The 20,359-nt window shown below is 49.5% G+C and overlaps 1 protein-coding gene across 1 annotated transcript in view; it reads left to right on the top strand.

The window, feature by feature from the left end:
- Positions 1-20,143, top strand: part of tfap2c (transcription factor AP-2 gamma (activating enhancer binding protein 2 gamma)) — a 95,535-nt gene extending 75,392 nt beyond the window's left edge. Inside the window, exon 7 of the mRNA XM_038802917.1 lies at positions 16,736-20,143. Coding sequence (XP_038658845.1) covers positions 16,736-17,027 — 292 coding nt within the window. The 3' untranslated portion in view covers positions 17,028-20,143. The remainder of the gene's footprint in view (positions 1-16,735) is intronic.
- The last annotated feature ends 216 nt before the right edge of the window (positions 20,144-20,359 follow it).

A 20,359-nucleotide genomic window follows, 5' to 3' on the forward strand; every position in this document is an offset into this window, starting at 1 on the left:
ACATCCCTAGAACTATTAGGTGGCCTATAGAAAACTCCCAACAGGGTGACCTCTCCTTTTCTGTTTCTAACCTCAGCCCATACTACCTCAGAAGAAGAGTCCCCATCTAGCATCCTTTCCGCCACCGTAATACTGTCCTTGACTAGCAGCGCCACACCTCCCCCTCTTTTGCCCCCTTCTCTGAGCTTACTAAAACACCTAAACCCCGGAACCTGCAACAACCACTCCTGTCCCTGCTCTATCCATGTCTCTGAAATGGCCACAACATCGAAGTCCCAGGTACCAACCCATGCTGCCAGTTCCCCTACCTTATTTCGTATACTCCTGGCATTGAAGTAGACACACTTCAAACCACCTACCTGAACACTGGCACCCTCTTGCGAAGTCAAATCTGTGTTCCTGACCTCTATACTCTCAATCTCCCGTACCCCAAAACTACAATCCAGGTTCCCATGCCCCTGCTGAATTAGTTTATTTTTCGCATTTGCCGCATAAATGCCAGTGTTGTAGCCTAAGCAAGTTCTGGAGCACAAGTCTTTCGGATTATTGCTGGAATATTGCCATGGCCGTTGCAGTATCTAGTGCCTTCAACGATTTCTTGATTTCATGTGGAATGTATCGAATTGGCTGAAGACTGGCATCTGTGATGCTGGGGACCTCCAAAGGAGGTCGAGATGGATCGCTACCGATTCACTCATGGTGATGAACATTGAAGTCCTCCACCCAGAGCACCTTCAAGTTGTTACAACAGGGAGGAATATTGATTCATGACCTGACGGTATGTAATAACTAGCAGGAGGATTTATAGGAATTGTAACCCACCTTCTTACATGTGATAAGATGGCCAGTTTGTGCTGAAATGTTAAATGCTGGCTTTCAACCTGGGTTTAGTCAGAGGGTTTTGGGTTCAAACCCCATTTCAGACACTTGAACACAAAGGGCTGGATTTAACTGAGTCAAAGTCCCCAAACTGCACCCAGGTGCAGTGACCACTGCTAAACTACAACAGTCCCCAATGGGGAGATGGTGGTGTAGTGCCAATATCACTGGGATATTAAGAGACAACATGCCCCTTTTTATGGCCTATTCAGGTAAGTTTAAAGTCTTGTTAGTCAGGCTGATTGGTGGTAGTCAGGCTGGGTCGGTGGAGCATTTGGGAAGGCCATCTGATCTGGTTGCTGAGTAGTTGGAGGGTGCAGTCTCATCATCAGGAGTGGTTGGGTGGTTGCGTGGATAGTCGAGTGGCGGGGAAGGAGTTACCCAGATTTTAAATTGTCTAACATTTCCTGTAACTGTTCCGGTAAGTACCACCGAACCAGGAATTCCTGGGGTCCATGGTACGTATTTTCCCTTGCACGTCTAGTTTCCCAGTGATCCAGAGTGCAGAAGATTTGGGCCAATATCTCAACATTTGCCATGTTGCTGTTTGGGGGTACAGCTGCTAAATTGGCTGCTGAGTCCTTATATTACAAGTCGGGATGATTTTCCTGCCACATTGCGCCTGGCACACTTCCCACTATTCTCCTGCAGCTAAATGCTTTCTGCTGTGAGAAAGAGAAGTGAATGCACTAAGCCATTTTGGATGTGGTGATGAACTGTCAATCATAGCAAGAGTGTTTAAACATTGTGATTAGCATTAAAGCAGGGTACTTGAGATACATTCAAGCATGAAGGGAAGGGATAGATCAACAAACCACCATGGACCTGTCTCTGGAGTAATAAAACTGTCGATCACTGGCTAATGCAATGTATTGCTGTGTGAAATTGAATGGAAGATTTGCATTTCAAAGGCTGTCAAGAGATTTGAGTCCTTTAAAATGTACTTAGCTTTGGAGGAAATCTCTGTCACTTGTAATAGCTGCTGCTTTAAGCACTTTTGTCTGACGCAGTAGATGTTAGAGAAGGGTTAGTGAAAATGCAGTGATTTTTCATTCCACTGCCTGAACTGTTTTTCAGCTTTCCGTCAGGGATGACTGATGGTCTCTGTTGGGGGTCTGATGGGGACTCTGATGTGGTGGCTCGGGGGAGGTTGGGGGGGGGGGCTAGGTAGGGGGTTTGTGGGGGTCCTTCCGATGGACTTTGGGGGTCACTTCAGTTATGCACTGAACCCCTTGACCACTAAGGTGTCCACCGTGTCAGGGCCACACTTGGACAAACTTGCACCAACGCCCACTCGGAGGATTTCCTGCTGTGGGGGTTGGTGCATAATGGGGATGGTGGAGACCCAGGCTTCCAGCCCATTAATTGGATGGAAATGGCTGCAAATCACCGATTCGCATCCTCCTGCCGACGCAAGGCATGTTGTTTGTGTTGCTGCTCGAGGGGGATAGGAGCATCGGTACGAGTTTGGCGCGCAGCGCCAATCCTGTTCTTCGATCAACGCTCCATTCTCCACCTTATCAGGAAACCCAATACCAGGGTCGGGCAATGGAGTATTCACCCATGGTCATTTGGGGGGAAATTCCGCTCAGTGTCTTCATTTCAGAAAACACTTCCATGACTGCGAAGTGTGTTTGGAACATCCTGAGGTTGTGAATGCAAATTCTTTATTTGACTGCAGTTAGGACTGAGTTAGGTAGTTTATCAACAGCCTAATTCTTTCTGTTCTCTGTCTGACGCATCTCCTTCAGCCTCAGCCTGCTCCACGGTGACTATTAGAGAATCAGTCAATGTGCAGGCAAGAGATTTGAAGCTGATTGTTCAACAGCAGTCATCTCCACTGATGTGTAAAGTGCATTCCAAACCTTATGGGTAAATAGCGGAAACTCATTTCTGCAAAGTGGGCATGGGTTTCACCCGAATAGCTATCTTTGACTTTGTTTTCTGTTAAGGGGGCTGAAGTATTGCTCTGGCTGCTTGTGCAGTTTTTCTGTTTGATGATATGCGTGCACAGGCCTGATTACAGAAACATTACTGGCAGCATCTTTTACAAATTAAAATAAGTTCCTGGCTCCTAATTTGGTTTCCCATTGTATATAATCTTCTTGTTGCAGCTTTATGTTTTCCGTGTAGTCTGGAGTCTGTCTTGTGCTTTCGCTTGTGTACATGTGCGGGAGCTGCTTGCAGTTGTACCTATGTGTCCATGTTCTTGTTGTGTGCATATCCATGATTATACATGTTTGTAATGCAGAGCACAGGATCTAATCTAATAGCAATTCTATCAAAGACTGCACACTTGGACTTGGTCTAAGTGGGGGTAATCATGGCTGTGTAATCATGTGAAACAAGTGATAGTCAATGGTGGACTGCTACACATCTTTCCCTACTTTTGTTTCCATTGATTTCAGTGCAAACTAATGGGTGCTAATTTTCCCTGTTTCACACTAATAGCAAAAAAATCAAACTGAATATATCAAACAATAAGTGAGATTTTGCTATTGGGCAGTGTTGTCAGCTATTTTCTGACAGATGGCTCCAAAACGCGTCAGAGATATGGTCCTTTTCGTGCAATGTGTTTGCAGCTGGGGTAGTTCCCACAGAAACAGACGGTGATGGGATGTTTATTAAGGAGAACGCTGACCTGATTTAGCTAACAGGAAAGAAAGCACAGCGAGAGTGTGCCTGAGGGTGTCACACTCCAGGAATAGGAACGGATTATTCCTCATGAATGTAACAGCATTAACATGAGACTGCTTGACTAAGTTAACCCTCCTCCTCACCTCTCCATGAATCACAGTGCAATCCTGGCAATTCTGGCCCCGTAGAGAATCCAGGAAGAGTTGCCTGAGCTTGCTGCGCTGTCTCTGCCACTTCTCTCAGCAAAGTCTTGTTAGCTAATTCAGTTTTCCCATCAAAGCTGTTTTCAAGGGTTTGGGATGGCTGATGTAAATTGGTGCTTTCTGCACAGTAATATCACCAACTGGATTCCCCCATCCTCTGGCTTCTTACGGAGAAATGTCTGGGTCAAAGGGTGCATACATTCCTTCAGACCATGTAGGGTGTGGTGAGTGTGAATAAGTAGAGTCAAATCAGTTGATATTTTATTAAACTAATTCTGAGCCACTCCAGGGAGGTGGCTCGTGGCCAGTGAGCACATTCTGGCAACTCCCCAGGCTTGGCAATCTGACCAATGCTGTTCTCCTATACCATGTATCTGCTGCCTCCCTGCCCTGCCTTAACTGAGAGTTGAACAAGTGAACACCCGACACTGAGAGGACTGTGTAAGCCATGTGTGTGAGAGATACGGCAGTCAACATCTGCCCTTGTATGCAGCCTCGTACTTTTATGCCCGTACCAGCCTCCCCGGACAGGCGCCGGAAAGTGGCGACTAGCGGCTTTTCACAGTAACTTCATTGAAGCCTACTCGTGACAATAAGCAATTTTCATTTCATTTCAAGTTGTTACGACACCCTGGGCTAGTGCGCAGCCAATTCCAGCCTCATTTGACCCAGAGTCACAGCTCAAAAGAATTAACCAATAATTCTTTGAAAAATACCCAAAGCCTTTGGCCCTTTGACCCAATAACCACAGTCACTAGGTTTGTAAATCTCCACTTTAACTTGTTCCAACCACCTTCTACACATCAAGACAGACAAACAGGGGGAAGGAGAGGGTGAAAATCATAGAATTCGGAACGACCAAATTACCTAACAGCACGTCTTTCGGGAGCTGCGGGAGGAAACTGGAGCACCCGGGCGGAACCCCCGCAGACACGGGGAGAACATGTAGACTCCGCACCGACAGTGACCTAAGCCGGGAATCAAACCTGGGACCCTGGCTCTGCGAAGAGCTAACCACCATACTACCGTGCTGCTGGTAAAAGGAAAGAACATAAGAACTAGGAGCACGAGTAGGCCATCTGGCCCCTCGAGCCTGCTCCGCAAGAAGAGTCTTTGTTTCAGACGGTTGTTTCCATCACCTTTTGTCAGGCAGAGCCAATCAATCAAAACGAGTCCCACCCCATCTCTTTCCTTGGTGCCGAGAGGTCTGAAGTCTCCTGTTCAAACTGGCAGTATTCTCTCCTGTAACTTCTGAATTCCTCACTCCCCTCTGCCGCTTGACTTAAAGATATATGTCCATTAATCCCCCATGGTTCAAGAATGATAACGGCAAAATAAAAGGAAGGGGAATTAAGGGAATAAACAGGAAGTACCCTTGCAAAGTGTCAATGGATGCTGAGGCTTGGTGTTTTCCCTTTATTGATATCAATTCAGAATGTTGACTATGGCAGCACAGTGGTAATGTTACTGGACTTGACCCAGAAACGAGAGATGAAATCCTACCATGGCAGCTGGGAACATTTAACTTAAGTTAATGAAATCATTCTGGATAAAAAGCGGGTTTCAGTGGTGGTAACCATGAACCTCATGGATTGTCAGAAATACCAATGGAAAGGAAGCCTGCTACCCTTGCCCACTTATTGTGACTTCAAGATCCATGTACTGTGTTTACTTTTAATTGCCCTCCAGAATGGTCTAGCAGAACACAGAGTTATATCTTTAGGGTTATTAGGGATGGGTAATCAATGTTGTCTTCTCAGCAACGCCCAGATCCCAGAAATCAATACAGGAAAATAGCGTGCACGCTACTCTGTTCAGAAAGGCAAGTCCATTGCTAATTTAATAATTAACAAAACTCCAAGTCATTTATAATGAAGAGGTTACTATTCTTGATCAAACATTTTCATCCAAATATCTGGTAGATCCATTATTGAGCAGCGTGGCCTCGACCTATTTTTGATCATTTCTTGTAAAAGGCATTTCTATACAGTATGACCTTTTGATTCCGATGGCCTTTAAAAAATTCCTCCCTGGAATGTGCGTTTTGCTGTCTAGACCAGCATTTATTGCCCTTAAGAAGGTAGTGGTGAGCTGACTTCGAACTGCTGCAGTCCACGTGGTGTAGGTACACCCACAGTGCTGTTAAGGGAGGGGTTTCCAGGATTTTGAACCAGTACCGTGAAGGAACGGGGATATATTTCCAAGTCAGGGTGATGTGGGGCTTGGAGGGGAACTTCCAGGTGGTGGTGTTCCCATGTGTCTGCCTCCCTTGTCCTTCTAGATTGTAGACATTGTTGCTCTATTTATTTATCTCAGTGAACCACAAGCCTTTCCCTTATATCGATCAAATGACCACACTAACCAGTTAGTTAGTTCAAAAGATGGTTTATTTACATACACAAGAGTTATCTCAACATGCAAATACAATGGGCACGATTCTCCGCTCCCCACGCCGGATGGGAGAATCGTGAGAGGGCCGGGTGAATCATGCCACGCCACCCTGGCACCCCCTGCGATTCTCCCACCCCGCCCCAAAATGGCGTGTGGCGTTTTGCGACACGCCGCTCGGAGAATCGCCGCTTTCCGTTTTTCCCAGCGATCGGCGATTCTCCGGCCCAGATGGGTCGAGCGGCCTTATGACCCCGACGGGTTCACGCCGGCGGCAACCACACCTGGTCGCTGCCGGCGTGAACAGCGCGCGGCAGGTAAGTGTGGGGCCTGTGGGGGGCGGAGAGAGGATCAAGCCCAATGGTGTGCTCGGGAGGGGACTGGCCCACGATCGGTGCCCACCGATCATCGGGCCGGCAGCTCTAAGAGACACACTCTTTCCCCTTCATAGATATCATAGAATTTACAGTGCAGAAGGAGGCCATTTGGCCCATCAAGTCTGCACCGGCTCTTGGAAAGAGTACCCTACCCAAGGTCAACACCTCCCCCTATCCCAATAACCCAGTAACCCCACCCAACACTAAGGGCAATTTTGGACACTAAGGGCAATTTATCATGGCCACTCCACCTAACCTGCACATCTTTGGACTGTGAGAGGAAACCGGAGCACCTGGAGGAAACCCACGCACACACGGGGAGGATGTGCAGACTCCGCACAGACAGTGACCCAAGCCGGAATCGAACCTGGGACCCTGGAGCTGTGAAGCCATTGTGCTATCCACAATGCTACTGTGCTGCATCCTTCATCGCCCCGCAAGATCAAGCCGCCACGTCTTGCGGAGGGGAAGACGGCAACCACGCATGCGCGGGTTGGAGCCGAGCAACCTGCGCATGCGCGGTGGCGTCACTTAGGCGCCGCCAGCCGCGTCATTCTCGGCGCACCGCTTTGACGCAAGCGCAAGGCCCGGCGGTCGAGTTTCCCGCAACGCCGCTCCTAGCCCCGGGGGGGTAGAATAGAGGGCGAGGAGCGGCCTCCGACGCCGGAGTGAAACACTCCGGAGTCGGCACTCAGTCTACCTTTGGGAGAATTTCGCCCAATATCTACTATGAGTTAAACTACACCTATCAGCTACAATAAACTATACTTAACCTCAGGGGGACTGGCACTGTGCAAATGGATAAAGGCCTTTATCTGGATTTCACTTGGCTTGTTCGAAGAAAGTGGCTCTGTCTCTGCTGGGCTCATCCGTCAGGTAGCGATTGGTGGTCTTGAACTTAACTGGCTGTTCCTGCTGCAATTGGGTAGGCACAGGCCGGATCCAAGAGAGACAGAACACATGGCTGCGCCCTCTTTTATCCCCCTGGGATTTTGCGCTCTTTGGGGCGGTCCTTAATCTTGGACCCAATAGTTCGACAGGGCTCTGATCACCCTTCAATTTCGACCAATAAAGGGGCGAATGCCTTGGTAGCTGGGCAGGTCCTTAGCGGTCATTGAGCTTGGCAGTTGTGCTTTCTAAGTAAGGGAGTGGTGCTGATCAGTCTGTGACTGTACCAGTTGCTTGATTGGAGTCCTATTGTCCTGGGAGAATGGGCCATTGAAATGTAAACGAGCGGCGGTTTCAGTCAGGTCTGGTTACCTGTGTTTTAGATACACATAGACAGTGTATCTGTCTGAGTCCTGTGTTGGCCATATTTCCCATGGTCCTTTGCATGTGGCCATCTTAGATGGCTACAGCATCACGGATTTGGAATGTGGTGTTATAAGGAGCCTTGGTGAATTGCTGCAGTGAATCTTGTAGATGGTACACATGGCTGTCACTGGGCTGATTTGTCCAGGATCATGTCCAGTTTATTGAGCGTTATTGTAGATGCATTAATTCAGACAAGCAGTGACTATTCCATTGTACGGCAGGACGGCACAGTGGTTAGCACTGCTGACTCATAGCTTCGGGGACTTGGGTTTGATTCCGACCTTGGGTGCTTGTCTATGTGGAGTTTGCACATTATCCCTGTGTCTATGTGAATTCCTCTGCGTGCCGGTGTTTCCTCCCACAGTCGAAAGATGTGCAGGTTGGGTGGGGTTATGAACATAGGGTGAAGGAATGGGTCGGGTGCTCTTTTAGATGATTGATGCAGACTCGATGGGTTGAATGGCCTTCAAATGTACTGTAGGGATTCTATGGACTCCTGACTTGCACCTTGTAGATGGTGGACTGGCTTTGGGTAGTCAGGAGATGTGTTTCTCACCACAGAATTCCCAGCCTTTAACCTGCTCTTGTAGCCACAGTATTTATACAATTGGTCCAGTTCAGTTTCTGGTCAATCATTATCCTCAGGACGTTGATAGGTCATTGAAAAGTCCATTAATGGCAGGACCTGAAAATCCAACTGGCATAAAATCCCAAATGAAATTCTCCGTAGCCCGACGCTGGAATCTTGGGCGGGATTCTCCCCTACCCGGCGTGACGGAGGGTGCCGGCGTAGGGGAGTAGCGCCAACCACTCAGGGGTCGGGCCTCCCCAAAGGTGGGGAATTCTCCCCACCTTTGGGGGCCAGCCCCACGCCGGAGCGGTTTGCACCAGAGGACTGGCGCAAAAAGTCGGCGCCCCCGGCAGCGGGGCTGGCCGAAAGGCTTTCGCCGGTCGGCGCATGCGCCGGCAGTGACATCAGCGGCAGCTGGCCGCTGACGCCACTGCCGGCGCATGCGCGATGTGGGGTTCTCTTCCGCTTCCGCCATGGCGAAGGCCGTGGCGGCCGCGGAAGAAAATAGTGCAGCCAGGGCTTGGCCCGGAGTCTGAGCGGGGGGCCCCGATCGCGGGCCAGGCCACCGTGGGGGCACCCCCCAGGGTTCGATCGCCCCCCGCCCCCCCAGGACCCCAGGGGCTTGCTCGCGCCGCTGATCCCGCCGTTCTAGAGGTGGTTCAAACCTCGGCGGCGGGAGAGGCCTCCCAGCGGCGGGACTTCGGCCCAATCGGGCCGGAGAATCACCGCAGGGGCCTCTCCGATCGGAGTGGTGAGATTCCGCCGCCGCCACTTCCCGGGTGGCGGAGAATCTCTGCCACGGCGGGGGCGGGATTTTAGGTACCCCCAGGCGATTCTCCGACCCTGCTGGGGGTCGGAGAATTTCGCCCCTTGTTTGTCAATCAGCCGGAGAATGAATTTTCGGGCCAAAATTGGTGCCGGCTCCTGTTTGACCCCGGTACGCCATCCTCTGCCTCCTCCAAACTGGCATCATCGTGACGTGTGACGTGCATTGGCGCGTCATCGGCCGGCGCACCCACGATGCTCCGTCCACGATGGGGACGAGTTCCCGACGCTGTGGGACACAGGTTATCCCAGCCATGCAGGAACCTGGCGTGACGATTGCGGACTGTCCACCACTGCCACACTCATCCAAGATCGCTGACGTGGCCAGGGGGGCTTCTGCAAGGGCTGGGAGGATCAGTGGGAGGTGGCCAGGGGGTGGGCTGTGGAATCACAGTTGGATGGCTGGGGGTCGCACACGGCTGGAGCCATGTTGAATGGAGCGACTGTTGCAGGTTGATAGCCATGTTCATGTGCGGCCTGAGACCTGGCCATTCTCTGGCCGTTTCGACGCTGGCACCGGGGGTTTCAGTCAGTGTCGGTGATAGCCCCTCACCGGTGCCGGAATCGGTGAGCGTTGCACGCCGATTTTCCGGCCTCAAAAGTCCAGAGGCTGGATTTGCTGATTCTGGGGCTACGATCCAACTCCGGCATGGGAACGAAAACCTGGCGCAAAACGGCCACCGATTCCAGGTTTTGCAGGGGGCTAGCAGTACGGGAGCGTAGAGCACCCGGCTCTAGCTGCCGATACTCCCCGGATCCATGGCCACGCATGCACATATCGGCAGCCTGCAGCGGCCGTGCCGTGCTTCATGGCGCTGGGCGCTCGCGGACCCGTCCCGCGAAACAGTCCCCCACTTTCGGCCGGCTCACATGCACCGGACCATCGCCCCACAGTGCCTCCAGCCCCGGATAATCCCCCCGCCCACGGATCAGGCCTCCTCCGACTGGCAGGCCTCAGGCAATGTCCTGAGGCCGTTGATACATGGCGCATGCCGCTTTGGAGGGGGCGGAGCATCGCGAAAGCGCCACCGCCCTCGATTTGGTCGGAAACTTGCATTCTCCGGCTGGTCGCTGAACACTATTTTGATGTCGGCAACTGGAGAATCCAGGCCCCACATGCTTAGCCGCTGAAATGGAGAATCTGGGCCAATGTCTTTTTCTTTGGCTTGGTCTCTGTTTTTGTTCCCTGTGTCTCTGAAGAACAGCATTAAAGACTGTCAAACATTTGTTTGGGCGTCCATGGTTTGTTTGTGTGGGGCTTTGGTTTGACAAATGAAAAGAAGGATTTGCATTTCTGTCATGCCTTTACAACCATAGGAAACCCCAAAGCACTTTCAGCCAAAGAAATGCTTTTGAATTGTAATCACTGTGCAACTTGGAGAATGGCAGTTTGCACATGGCAAGCTCCCACAGACAGTAATAAGAGAAATAACCAAATTGTACGCTTTTGCTGGTGCAGTTTGAAGTAGAACTATTGTCTAGCACACCGGGGAAACTCCTGGCTGTTTTTCCAAATAGCATGGTGGGATCATTAACCTCCACCAGAACAGGTGGACCGTACGCTCCGAGGAAAAGCAACACTAGTGAAAGCACAGCATACCCTTGATGCTGGAAATTGGAACTTGTACAAGTCTTGGAGTGAGTTCGAAACCCAAATTTTCCATTTAGGAGACTCCGCGGAGCTCAATCGCAGCAGTTTTATGATCGCCTTGCAGTCGTAAAGCAGGATGCAATTCAGTGTTCCATGCAATGCAAATCTATGTATGGCGTGGAATCCCGCTCCTGTGTCACCATCTTGAGCGGGCAGCCCGATAGCGAGATCGCGCAGCCGTCCACCAGCAACGCAAATCGGCCTGAACCACCCCCCCCCCCCCCCCACACACCCACAGACCCCCAACATAGACTCCCCCAACTCTCTCCCTCCAGAAAAAGGACCCCTGTCTGGAAGCCGGAGAACAGTCTAGGCAGGGGCTGTGGGATTCATTGTAGCTGTGATACTTACCTTGCAGCTCCATGTGTCCATTCCTCAAAGGAGAGAAACTGTGCCTGTGCCTGCTTTCCATAGATCCACTATCTGCAAGCCATTCATAGCTTTTGAGTAGTGGTCTGTGATTGACAGCTCAAAAAAAACCATCTGCAGCTTTGTTCCATTCATATCCTTTCATGTTTCAGTGGCCTAAGCGGTGAAACCCCAATGTTTTGTAAACACTGACCACATCAAAGAGATGTAAGTGCATTCTAATCATTCAAACATGTGATTTCACTGTGGGTATCCCCCTATCACGCCATCCCTGTTGGGATCCCCCTATCACAGTGATCTCTGGGGAGGGTCCCCCTATTACATCAGTCCCTGTGGGGGACTCCTTATTACAGGGTCCCTGTGGGGGTCTCCAGGCAATCGAGGAGTTAGGGGCTGCTGTGCTGTTCTGTGCGGTGAGGTGCAATTGGGGGAAGGTGTTCGGGACCAGATTGTGGGGGAGGAGGGGGGGCTCGGCCTCGGATGGTCTCTCCTATTGTGGCTCAGGCATGGGACCGGAGAATCACGGGAGGCGGAGCAGAGGGCGCTGGACCCGCTAAATAGATGCAAAGAAGTCCTTATGGTCCATTTGCCTTTAATTGCATGCTCCCACTCGTGTTCCGTGTGGAGCTCATTCACGCCGTCAGCAGAGGTCGGAGCACAGCATTGGGACCAGCGCCCAGTGCTAATCCCAATTTCCCCACAACGTCCGATTCTCCAGATAAAAGCAAATTACTGCAGATGCTGGAATCTGAAACTTAAACAGAAAATGCTGGACATTCTCAGCAGGCCTGACAGCTTTGACAAAGAGTCATCCGGATTCGAAACGTCAGCTCCCTTTTCTCTCCACAGATGTTGTCAGACCTGCTGAGACTGTCCAGTATTTTCGGTTTTGGCCCATTGCTCCATCTCATCAGGGAATGCATTTTGGGCGCCCCGGGGGCGGAGGATCTTGCTCTGGGTTTCTGGGTGTACTACTACCTGAGCCAACCTGGCACTTGAAGCACTACGGGCAAGTCTGTAACCTTCACCAACTGGTTAATAATCTGCTGGGGCACATCACTCACCCTTTGTAGAAACAGAAATCAGAACGGGTTATTTCGGGGGAGACAATGGGATTAACCAGGTTAGCACCTAGTTTGTCAAGGTGAACATTCACGGCTGTGTTAGTGTTTGGGGTCTATACTGGTGAAGCTGGCTGCTGAGACAATTATTAAGATGTTGGGCGGGATTGTCCGTTGGCTGACGCAGAAATCGGCAAACGCGATTGGGTGGAGAATAGATTTCAACACTAAAGTCGCTGCATGCACCGATTTGACACCAAATCGCTATTCACTGTCACCTCGACAGCGGTATCAATGCGTTCCAGAATGCACGTACAGCAGACACTATTTGCATATAATAGTGGAGTTGACCCAGTATTCACGCCGCCAGCCGGGGTCGGAGCATGACATTCCGATCAGCGGCCAGCGCCGATCCCATTTCCTCCAGTGGACTGAGTTCCTGATGGAGCGGTTCACTTGTACTTTTATAAGTCGTGAAGCCGACGTCGTGGCTTCTGAGGGAGAGAGAGGGGGTACGGAAAGTGTCCCAATATCGCCATAGTTTACGACAGTTGTGCCACTGGCCGGGGGCTTCTGCCAGGGCCGGGTGGAGTAGTGGGGAATGGGCAGGGGGTGGGCTGTGCGGTTGGGTGAATGGACACCGAACACCATTGCCGCAGCCGGAAAGGCAGCCATGCAGCTGCACACGCCGCTGATAGCCCACTGTGAGCTTAGGGCCACGGCTCATATAGGTGGCTCCCCAGGTCACTTCCCTCGTGCCCCCTGGCCCCAGCGTCCCATCAGCTGTGTGGGAACACCCCAGCACAACCAGTGCCACCTTGTTGGCTGGGATGAGTGGGTGTGGGGATTATAATTGTATATGCGGCTGTAGCTTGCCAGCCGACAGGTGTCAATCATGGACCGGCGAATCTGACACCGTTTTTTATTGGGATCAATTGTGTTCCATGTGGCGCCGGTGCTAGCCCCTCCACAGTTATTGAATCGGTCCATGTGCGGCACCAGTTTTGCTGCCATGAATGTCCACCAATTCTTTGGTCTCCGACTCCAAAATCGCATTCGGCGATAGGCAGAACCCCCTTTGTGCAAAATCGGGGGCGACGCCGCTTTTGCGATGCTCCGCCCTCCGAGTACGCCGCATGCCATCAGGACCGTCTCAGGAAATCACCTGAGGCCCTCCCCCGATGCTCCGCCCCCAGTGGACCGAGTTCCCGACAGCATGGAATGCTTATCCTATTTTTTTTCGGGAATCCGGCGTGGCGGCTGTGGACTGAGTCCAGGGCCGCCACAGTTGAGTGGGAGCCGTTTTGTGAGCAGGGTAGGCTTTGGCGGGGGCTGCGGGCACTGGTATGGAGTGGTCCGGGGGTGGCTAGCCTGATCAAAGGAGGACAGTTTTTGGCAGGGTGGGTCCGAACGTGGCCGGCGCCAAGTTGCACACTGCAGGCCACCACCGTGTGTATGCGCAACCACGGATCCAGTTTTCCCACCGTATCCGCAGATAAATCCAGGGTCTCTACACTGCGTGCCTGCTATTCCCCCCCCCCCCAGATAGAGGATCAGTACAGCTTTTGCGCTGTTTTTTTGTGTGTAAAACGCCACTGTTCCCACGGCAGCATCAGCACGTAGTCTTCACATCGGAGAATCCAGCCCTTAGTCTTAGAAACAGGGAATCCCACCCATTTAGTTTAAGACTTGCAATGTTGTAGTTGCCGACACCAGCTGGGTGGTGTGGGATTGGTAGCGGGTCTTCTTACTGGAAGAAGAATATACTTGTCATAGAGGAAGTTCTTTTTATTCGTCAATGGGATGCAAGCGTCGCTGGCTGGGTCAGCATTTATTGCCCATCTCTGAGGGCATTTAAGAGTCAACCACATTGCTGTGAATTTGGAGGCACATGTAGGCCAGAGCTGGTGAGGTTGGCAGAGTTTCTTCACTAAAGGACATTCGAGAACCAACTGTATTTTTCCAACAATCAGCAATGGTTTCAAGGCCATCATTAAACAATGCAATATAGCTTCAGCAGACTGAGTCCTGGGATGGCGGAATTGGCTCATGAGGAGAGATTGAGGGGACTGGGTCTGTATTCGTTCAGAGTTTAGAAGAATGAGAAGTGACCTCATTGAAACATACAAAATTCTTACAGAGCTCCACTGTGCAGGAAGGATGGGCGGGATTGGCCCCTAACCGGCGGGGCGTGGCGTACTGGTGCCGAGTAGTGGCATGGACCACTCTGGCGTCGGGCTGCCCGGAAGGTGCGGAATCCTCCACACCTTCAGGGGCTCGGCCGGCGCTGGTGGGGTTGGCGCCGCACCAACCGCCGCCGAAGGGCCTTCGCGGCCGTCGCGAGTTGACGCATGTGCGGGAGCACCAGCGTGTGCTGGCATCATCCCAGCACATGTGCAGTGGGTTCTACTCCGCGCCGGCCATGGCGGACTGTTACAACGGTTGGCACGGAGGGAAAGAGTACCCCCACTGCACAGCCTCGCCAATGGCCCCCGACTGGCGCGATTCCTGCCAGCGCCGGAGAATCCGGCAACCGTCGTCGGGGCGGGATTCACGCTGCCCCCGGCGATTCTCCGACCCGGCGGTGCGTCAGAGAATCCAGCCCTATATTTCCCCTGGCTGGGGTGGAGGAGGGGATCTAGAATCAGAGGACACCATTTCAGAATAAGGTTCAAGCCATTTAGGACTGAGACAAGGAGGAATATCTTCACTCAGAGGCTGGTGAATCGTTAGATTTTGTCTGCCTCAGAGGCCTGCCCAGTCATCGAGCGTGTTCAAGACAGACATTGATAGATTTCAAACTATAAAAGGCAATAAGGGATACGGGGATAGGACAAGAAAATGATAATGAGGCAGTTCAGCCACGGCCTAGTCAAATGGTGGAGCAGACACGAGGCGCCGAATGACATGCCTCTACTCCTATTTCTGTTTTCCCCTGTCTTCTGGAGTTTAGTGCTGTGCATTTCACTGCGTCAACGAGGATACCCTATGGAATGCACAAAACCTTTAACCTTAGCTGACATCACTGTGGTTTTGGGAATTATAGGCTGTGTAATGGCCGTATACAATTTTCTGGACCTTCCACCGCTAATTGGTGGTCTGTTCATTCTTTCAAACATCTGTTTAGAAAAAAAACTAGAGCTTTTCAATGATTCTTTCTGTCTTTGAGTTATTCTCCAGGCACTGAGTCACAGACTGGGCTGAAAGTTATACTGCTTGCTGTGTGTTTATTCTTTATCACTGGCTCTGCTAAAATTCATGAACTGAGCACAGCGCACTGTCTTCACATCGGAGAATCTAGCCCTTAGTCTTAGAAACCAGGAATTCCACGCGTTTAGTTTAAGACTTGCAATGTTGTAGTTGCCGACACCAGCTGGATGGTGTGGGCTTGGTAGCGGGTCTTCTTACTGGAAGAAGAATATACTTGTCATAGAGGTTATACTTGTCAGAAAACAAGAAATCTTCCTGGTAGCAAACCCAGTTTTGAAAATTTCAACTCAAACATGAAGGGAGGAGGAGTACATGGCTGTGATTGTGTTTTTGCAGTTATGAGTATCGGAAGGGGCCAGTGTTGAGTTAACTCGACTTTGAATGGTAACACTTCAATCCTCCAGTGTAAGAAGCCTGGCTCTAGCTTATTGTTGGAATTTTTTAAGAAGATGATTGATGCGGTGGATGTAGTGTACATGGACTTTCAGAAACTGTTTGACAAAATAACACGCAATTGCCTGTTCAAGAAAATCAACTGATTGTAAAATCAGGGTTGGGGTGAGGGGGGCAGGGTGCGGGGATTGGACTGAAAACTGGTTAGAAGGGAAGAAAAAAGGTGGCATCAAGGGTAGTTTGTCAGCGAGTTGGAAGATTTAAAAAATTTGTTCATGGGCTGTGGGCACTGCCAGCTGGACACACATTTATTGACCATCCCTGACAGCATTTCAGAGCCAACCATATTGCTATGGATCTGGGGTCATATGTAGGCCAGACCAGGTGACAGATTTCCTTCCTAAAGGAAATTAGTGAACCAGATGTTTTTTTTTACAACAATCCATGATGGTTTCACAGTTACCAGTATTGGGACTAACTTTAGGTTCCAGATTTATTCATTGAGTTTCAATTCCACCAGCTGCCGTGGAGGGATTTGGATCTATTAGCCCAAGCCTCTGGATTACCAGTCCATTACTAATATGAAATACTAATAAAAGGGGCTGTTTAGCTCACTGGGCTAAATCGCTGGCTTTGAAAGCAGACCAAGGCAGGTCAGCACCACGGTTCAATTCCCATACCAGCCTCCCCGAACAGGGGCCGGAATGTGGTGACTAGGGGCTTTTTACAGTAACTTCATTTGAAGCCTACTCGTGACAATAAGCGATTTTTATTTTCATTTCATTTCATATGACAATGTCTTCCCCTGTTCTGCCTGACCTTGGAAGATTAAACACCTTTTTCTGTTCTCTTTCCAGACAAATTTTCAAGGAGTTCACTGACATGCTGGCCCAGGACCGGTCTCCCTTGGGAAACACCCGCCCTGGCCCAATCCTGGAACCTGGCATCCAGGGCTGCCTGACCCATTTCAGCCTCATCACGCATGGCTTTGGGAGCCCAGCCATCTGTGCCGCCATGACCTCACTGCAGAACTACCTGAATGAAGCGGTGAAGGCCCTGGACAAAATGTACATGACCACCGGCAGCGGTCAGAGCCCACAGGACCACCCCAATAAAACAATGGACAAAGATGAGAAACACAGGAAATGAGCTGTTGGACTTTACCCCTCCCCTTTGCACCTGGGACAACCTGAACATGGTCAACACCCAACGACAACAGAAAAACAAAATGGCACCTGGCGGGAAGGTGCTAGCTCATACCTCCTGTGCATCGTGAAATGCAAGACTGCTAATCTGCACTACTCCATGGCTAACCGTTTCATTCATATACCAAATATCAAACACAAGAAGCTCCCACAAAGTCTAAATGTTCTGTCAGTAGGTTTCCAATCAGACCCTGGGCTCACATTTTCCAGTGTGAGAGGTGTTGAAACAGCCTGGCCTCCTTTGCAGTGTCGATGGTATTGAGAGTATCGCATTTCACCAGTTCCCAAAGACCACAAACCCATTCCCCAATCCAAGAAAGGCTCCAACACATGGCACCGGGGTATGTGCCAACATTTAGTGAGCTCCTGGTTTCAAAATTGCCATCCTGAGTTGGTGAGAGGGGCCAGAGCACTTTATCAAAGGAAGAGAAGAAATAAAACCACAGGAGTAATAGCTTTGTGAACTTCAGGTCCTTTGATATAAACTGAGCCCTTTCAGTTCACTTTGCATGCTGGGATAGCTGGAATGCAATAGCACACCGTTGCTGTGTCTCAGTAAATAATAAGAGAAGTAGCTCCCAAAGATCCCACAGCTAGCCAACATGACTAAGGGCTCAAGCAAGATGGAAATACTAGTTCACCAAGGGGCTACAGGTTGAAAGAATGCAAATTATCCCAAGGCCTAACAATGGGTATCAACCATCATTGACTCTGGGGGAGTTTGGAAACCAGTACACTGACACTTATACTTTGTTGCAGGGTCACCATCTCAGACTGGATCAGGATTTTCAATGTCAATGCACTATAGATGTTACCTAGCAATACTTTAGTGAGACGGAAGCTTGGGCAGAAAAAAAACACGATGGAAATGAGGCGAAATGTTTCATACTCTCGATTACCAATGATTAACCTTGAATGACATAGCGATCATCTGTGAACTCAGAAGTAGGTGGTGCAGATAGATCCAGGTCCGTCTTATATTTTTAACAGGAGCCAGGATCAACCTGGTGAAAGTGTCCATTGAATCTCTGACCCATGCAGGTACAAAAGGAGTGTTCCAATCTTCGCTAGTCACTATATAATGCAAAAGGTCACTGAGCTCGAACAAACCCTGTGGAGAACTTGCTGCTGTGCTTTATTCAGGGACTCAAAACATATTATTTTTTTCACAATGTAACTGCACGGGAGTTGGAGTTTGGATATGATGAGGTTCTGCCAGCTCTTGAGTGCATTTCAGACTTGCGTTGTTATTAAACTGGGATTCCAAGTGAGTTCCTATACAAACAATGTGTTCATTTGCTGCAGTTCCATCCCGTTTTCAAGACATTTTTGGCTAGCTGAGGAGAAGCCCCATTTGAAGCTAAACTCCGTAGAATGCCTTTGCAAAAGTTAAATGAAGCTCTTTTTGATTTTAAAACTGTTTGGGCCCGCTGTGTGAAATGCTCAAGTCTGCAGGCAGGATAAGGTGTCAGGGTATCAGAGTGACAACCCCACATCACTGGCTGCTGCTGCTTTATTGGGCTTAATCTTCTTCATTTACATGTATTCCACAAGTGAGGGCAGGCATGGAAATTATAGAAAAAAATCAACATATCTGAGCCTAGAAATTACTGAAGAAAATAGTGGTGGACAAGCCCTGTTAAAACAAACTGGTCGATGGCTGGTTAAAATAGTCAACTGAGGGATGTTATACACACATATTTATTAAATATATGCCTGTCTACGAATGGCAACAGGAGTTTCTGGGCTTTCTTTCCATTTTATAAAGTGTTTTTAGAGATTTTCATTGTGTGTCCTCTGCTTAACATGTTGCTTAAATCTTAAAAATTAAACTATTAATCTAAAGAATTAAAAGCACCAAGACAGAGGAGGAAGTGTGATTCGGTGATGGCCCTAGTACACAGCCTGGGGGCATTGTCCCCTCACCTATTCCCCTCTGCTGCTCCTTGTGTCTGTGGGCCGAGATTCACAGAGGTACGCAATCAGGAAGAGGCACTGGATTAATGCTGAGCAGGTTTGTCTGAAATTCCTCTCAGTTATTGTAGTGGAAAAGCTGGCAGTTTGTTTTAAAAGGATTAATACCTCTGGGGGGGACAACTGCTTGCAGAGGAATGTCAGATGAACATAGAGTCTTCTTTGATCCAATTTCAGGGACAGGGTGATCCCACTTTTCTTCTTTCTTCTTAAGACTGGCCAATTGGAGTCCACGCTGATCATTTCAAGTCTATAGGACAAGGGAACTCCCGCGATCATGACATGGGGGAGGGGGTCACAGGCCAGCTGTTGTCAAACCAGCACTGAACATGACATCGACTGACCTGCAACATTTACACTGAAAGGCCACACGAACCAACTCCACCTTTCCCCTCTGACCTTGACCCCGCCGGTTGACCTGTTAAGGACCAGAGACCGGTTTTTGGTCAATTCCAAATCTACTTGAAAAGCCGGGTGTGAGTGGTCACCAGACAGCCAGCAACTTGCCTGTTCTTCTCCAAATGGCGGACAGTTTCCTCCACAGGGTAAATAGGGTAATAAGGGAACCAGTGTTCTGAATGTACATATTTATTTATGTGTAATTTAATGGGTAATGTAAATATGGTGCAACTTTAAATCCTTTTTGATAAATGTGTTTACTTCTTGTAAATAGGGTTTAGTCTTCCTGTTTTCTTATTTTTCTGGAGATGTATTTTCCTGTTAATGGGTAAGCTGGGATATAATTCCTTATTCATTCCTGCACAGTTATAATGATGAGAAACGTAAAACAGGGTATTTAAATATGTTGGAGGTGCAGAGTGCCTGGCAGTGAGTTGAACGCTGTGTTTTTCCTTAACACTCACCTAACTCTCTGGAAAAAGCAATAATTATTCTTGGTGCGAGTTATATGGTACTTTCTTTCTGTAAATGAAGCGAGAGAATTTTCTTTTTTAAATCTCTTCCGTCTGTGAATTTTAAGCCAATGGATGTTTAGGTACAGTTCCTGAAAAGATGTGGATTCAGTGTCTTTCTGTCCTGTAATATAATGCCAATTGAGAAAAATAAAAAAAGTTATTCTGAATTTAATATACTGTTTGTTCATGCTGTCTGGTGTCTGGTTTGTCCAATAAAGTGAAGGTGGGAATTTGTTTGATTTAAGAATTGGGTATATCAGCTATACAGGACTTGGGGGCGCAGGTTGGATCAGTGGGCCTGTGTTGAATTAGGGTAGTGAGGCGAGGTACAAACTCAGCTGCTGCTCCAGGACTGAATCCCAGGCTTATTTAAATATGGGATTCCTGC

Source organism: Scyliorhinus canicula, chromosome 7, assembly GCF_902713615.1.
Source record: "Scyliorhinus canicula chromosome 7, sScyCan1.1, whole genome shotgun sequence".
Lineage (NCBI taxonomy): Eukaryota > Metazoa > Chordata > Chondrichthyes > Carcharhiniformes > Scyliorhinidae > Scyliorhinus > Scyliorhinus canicula.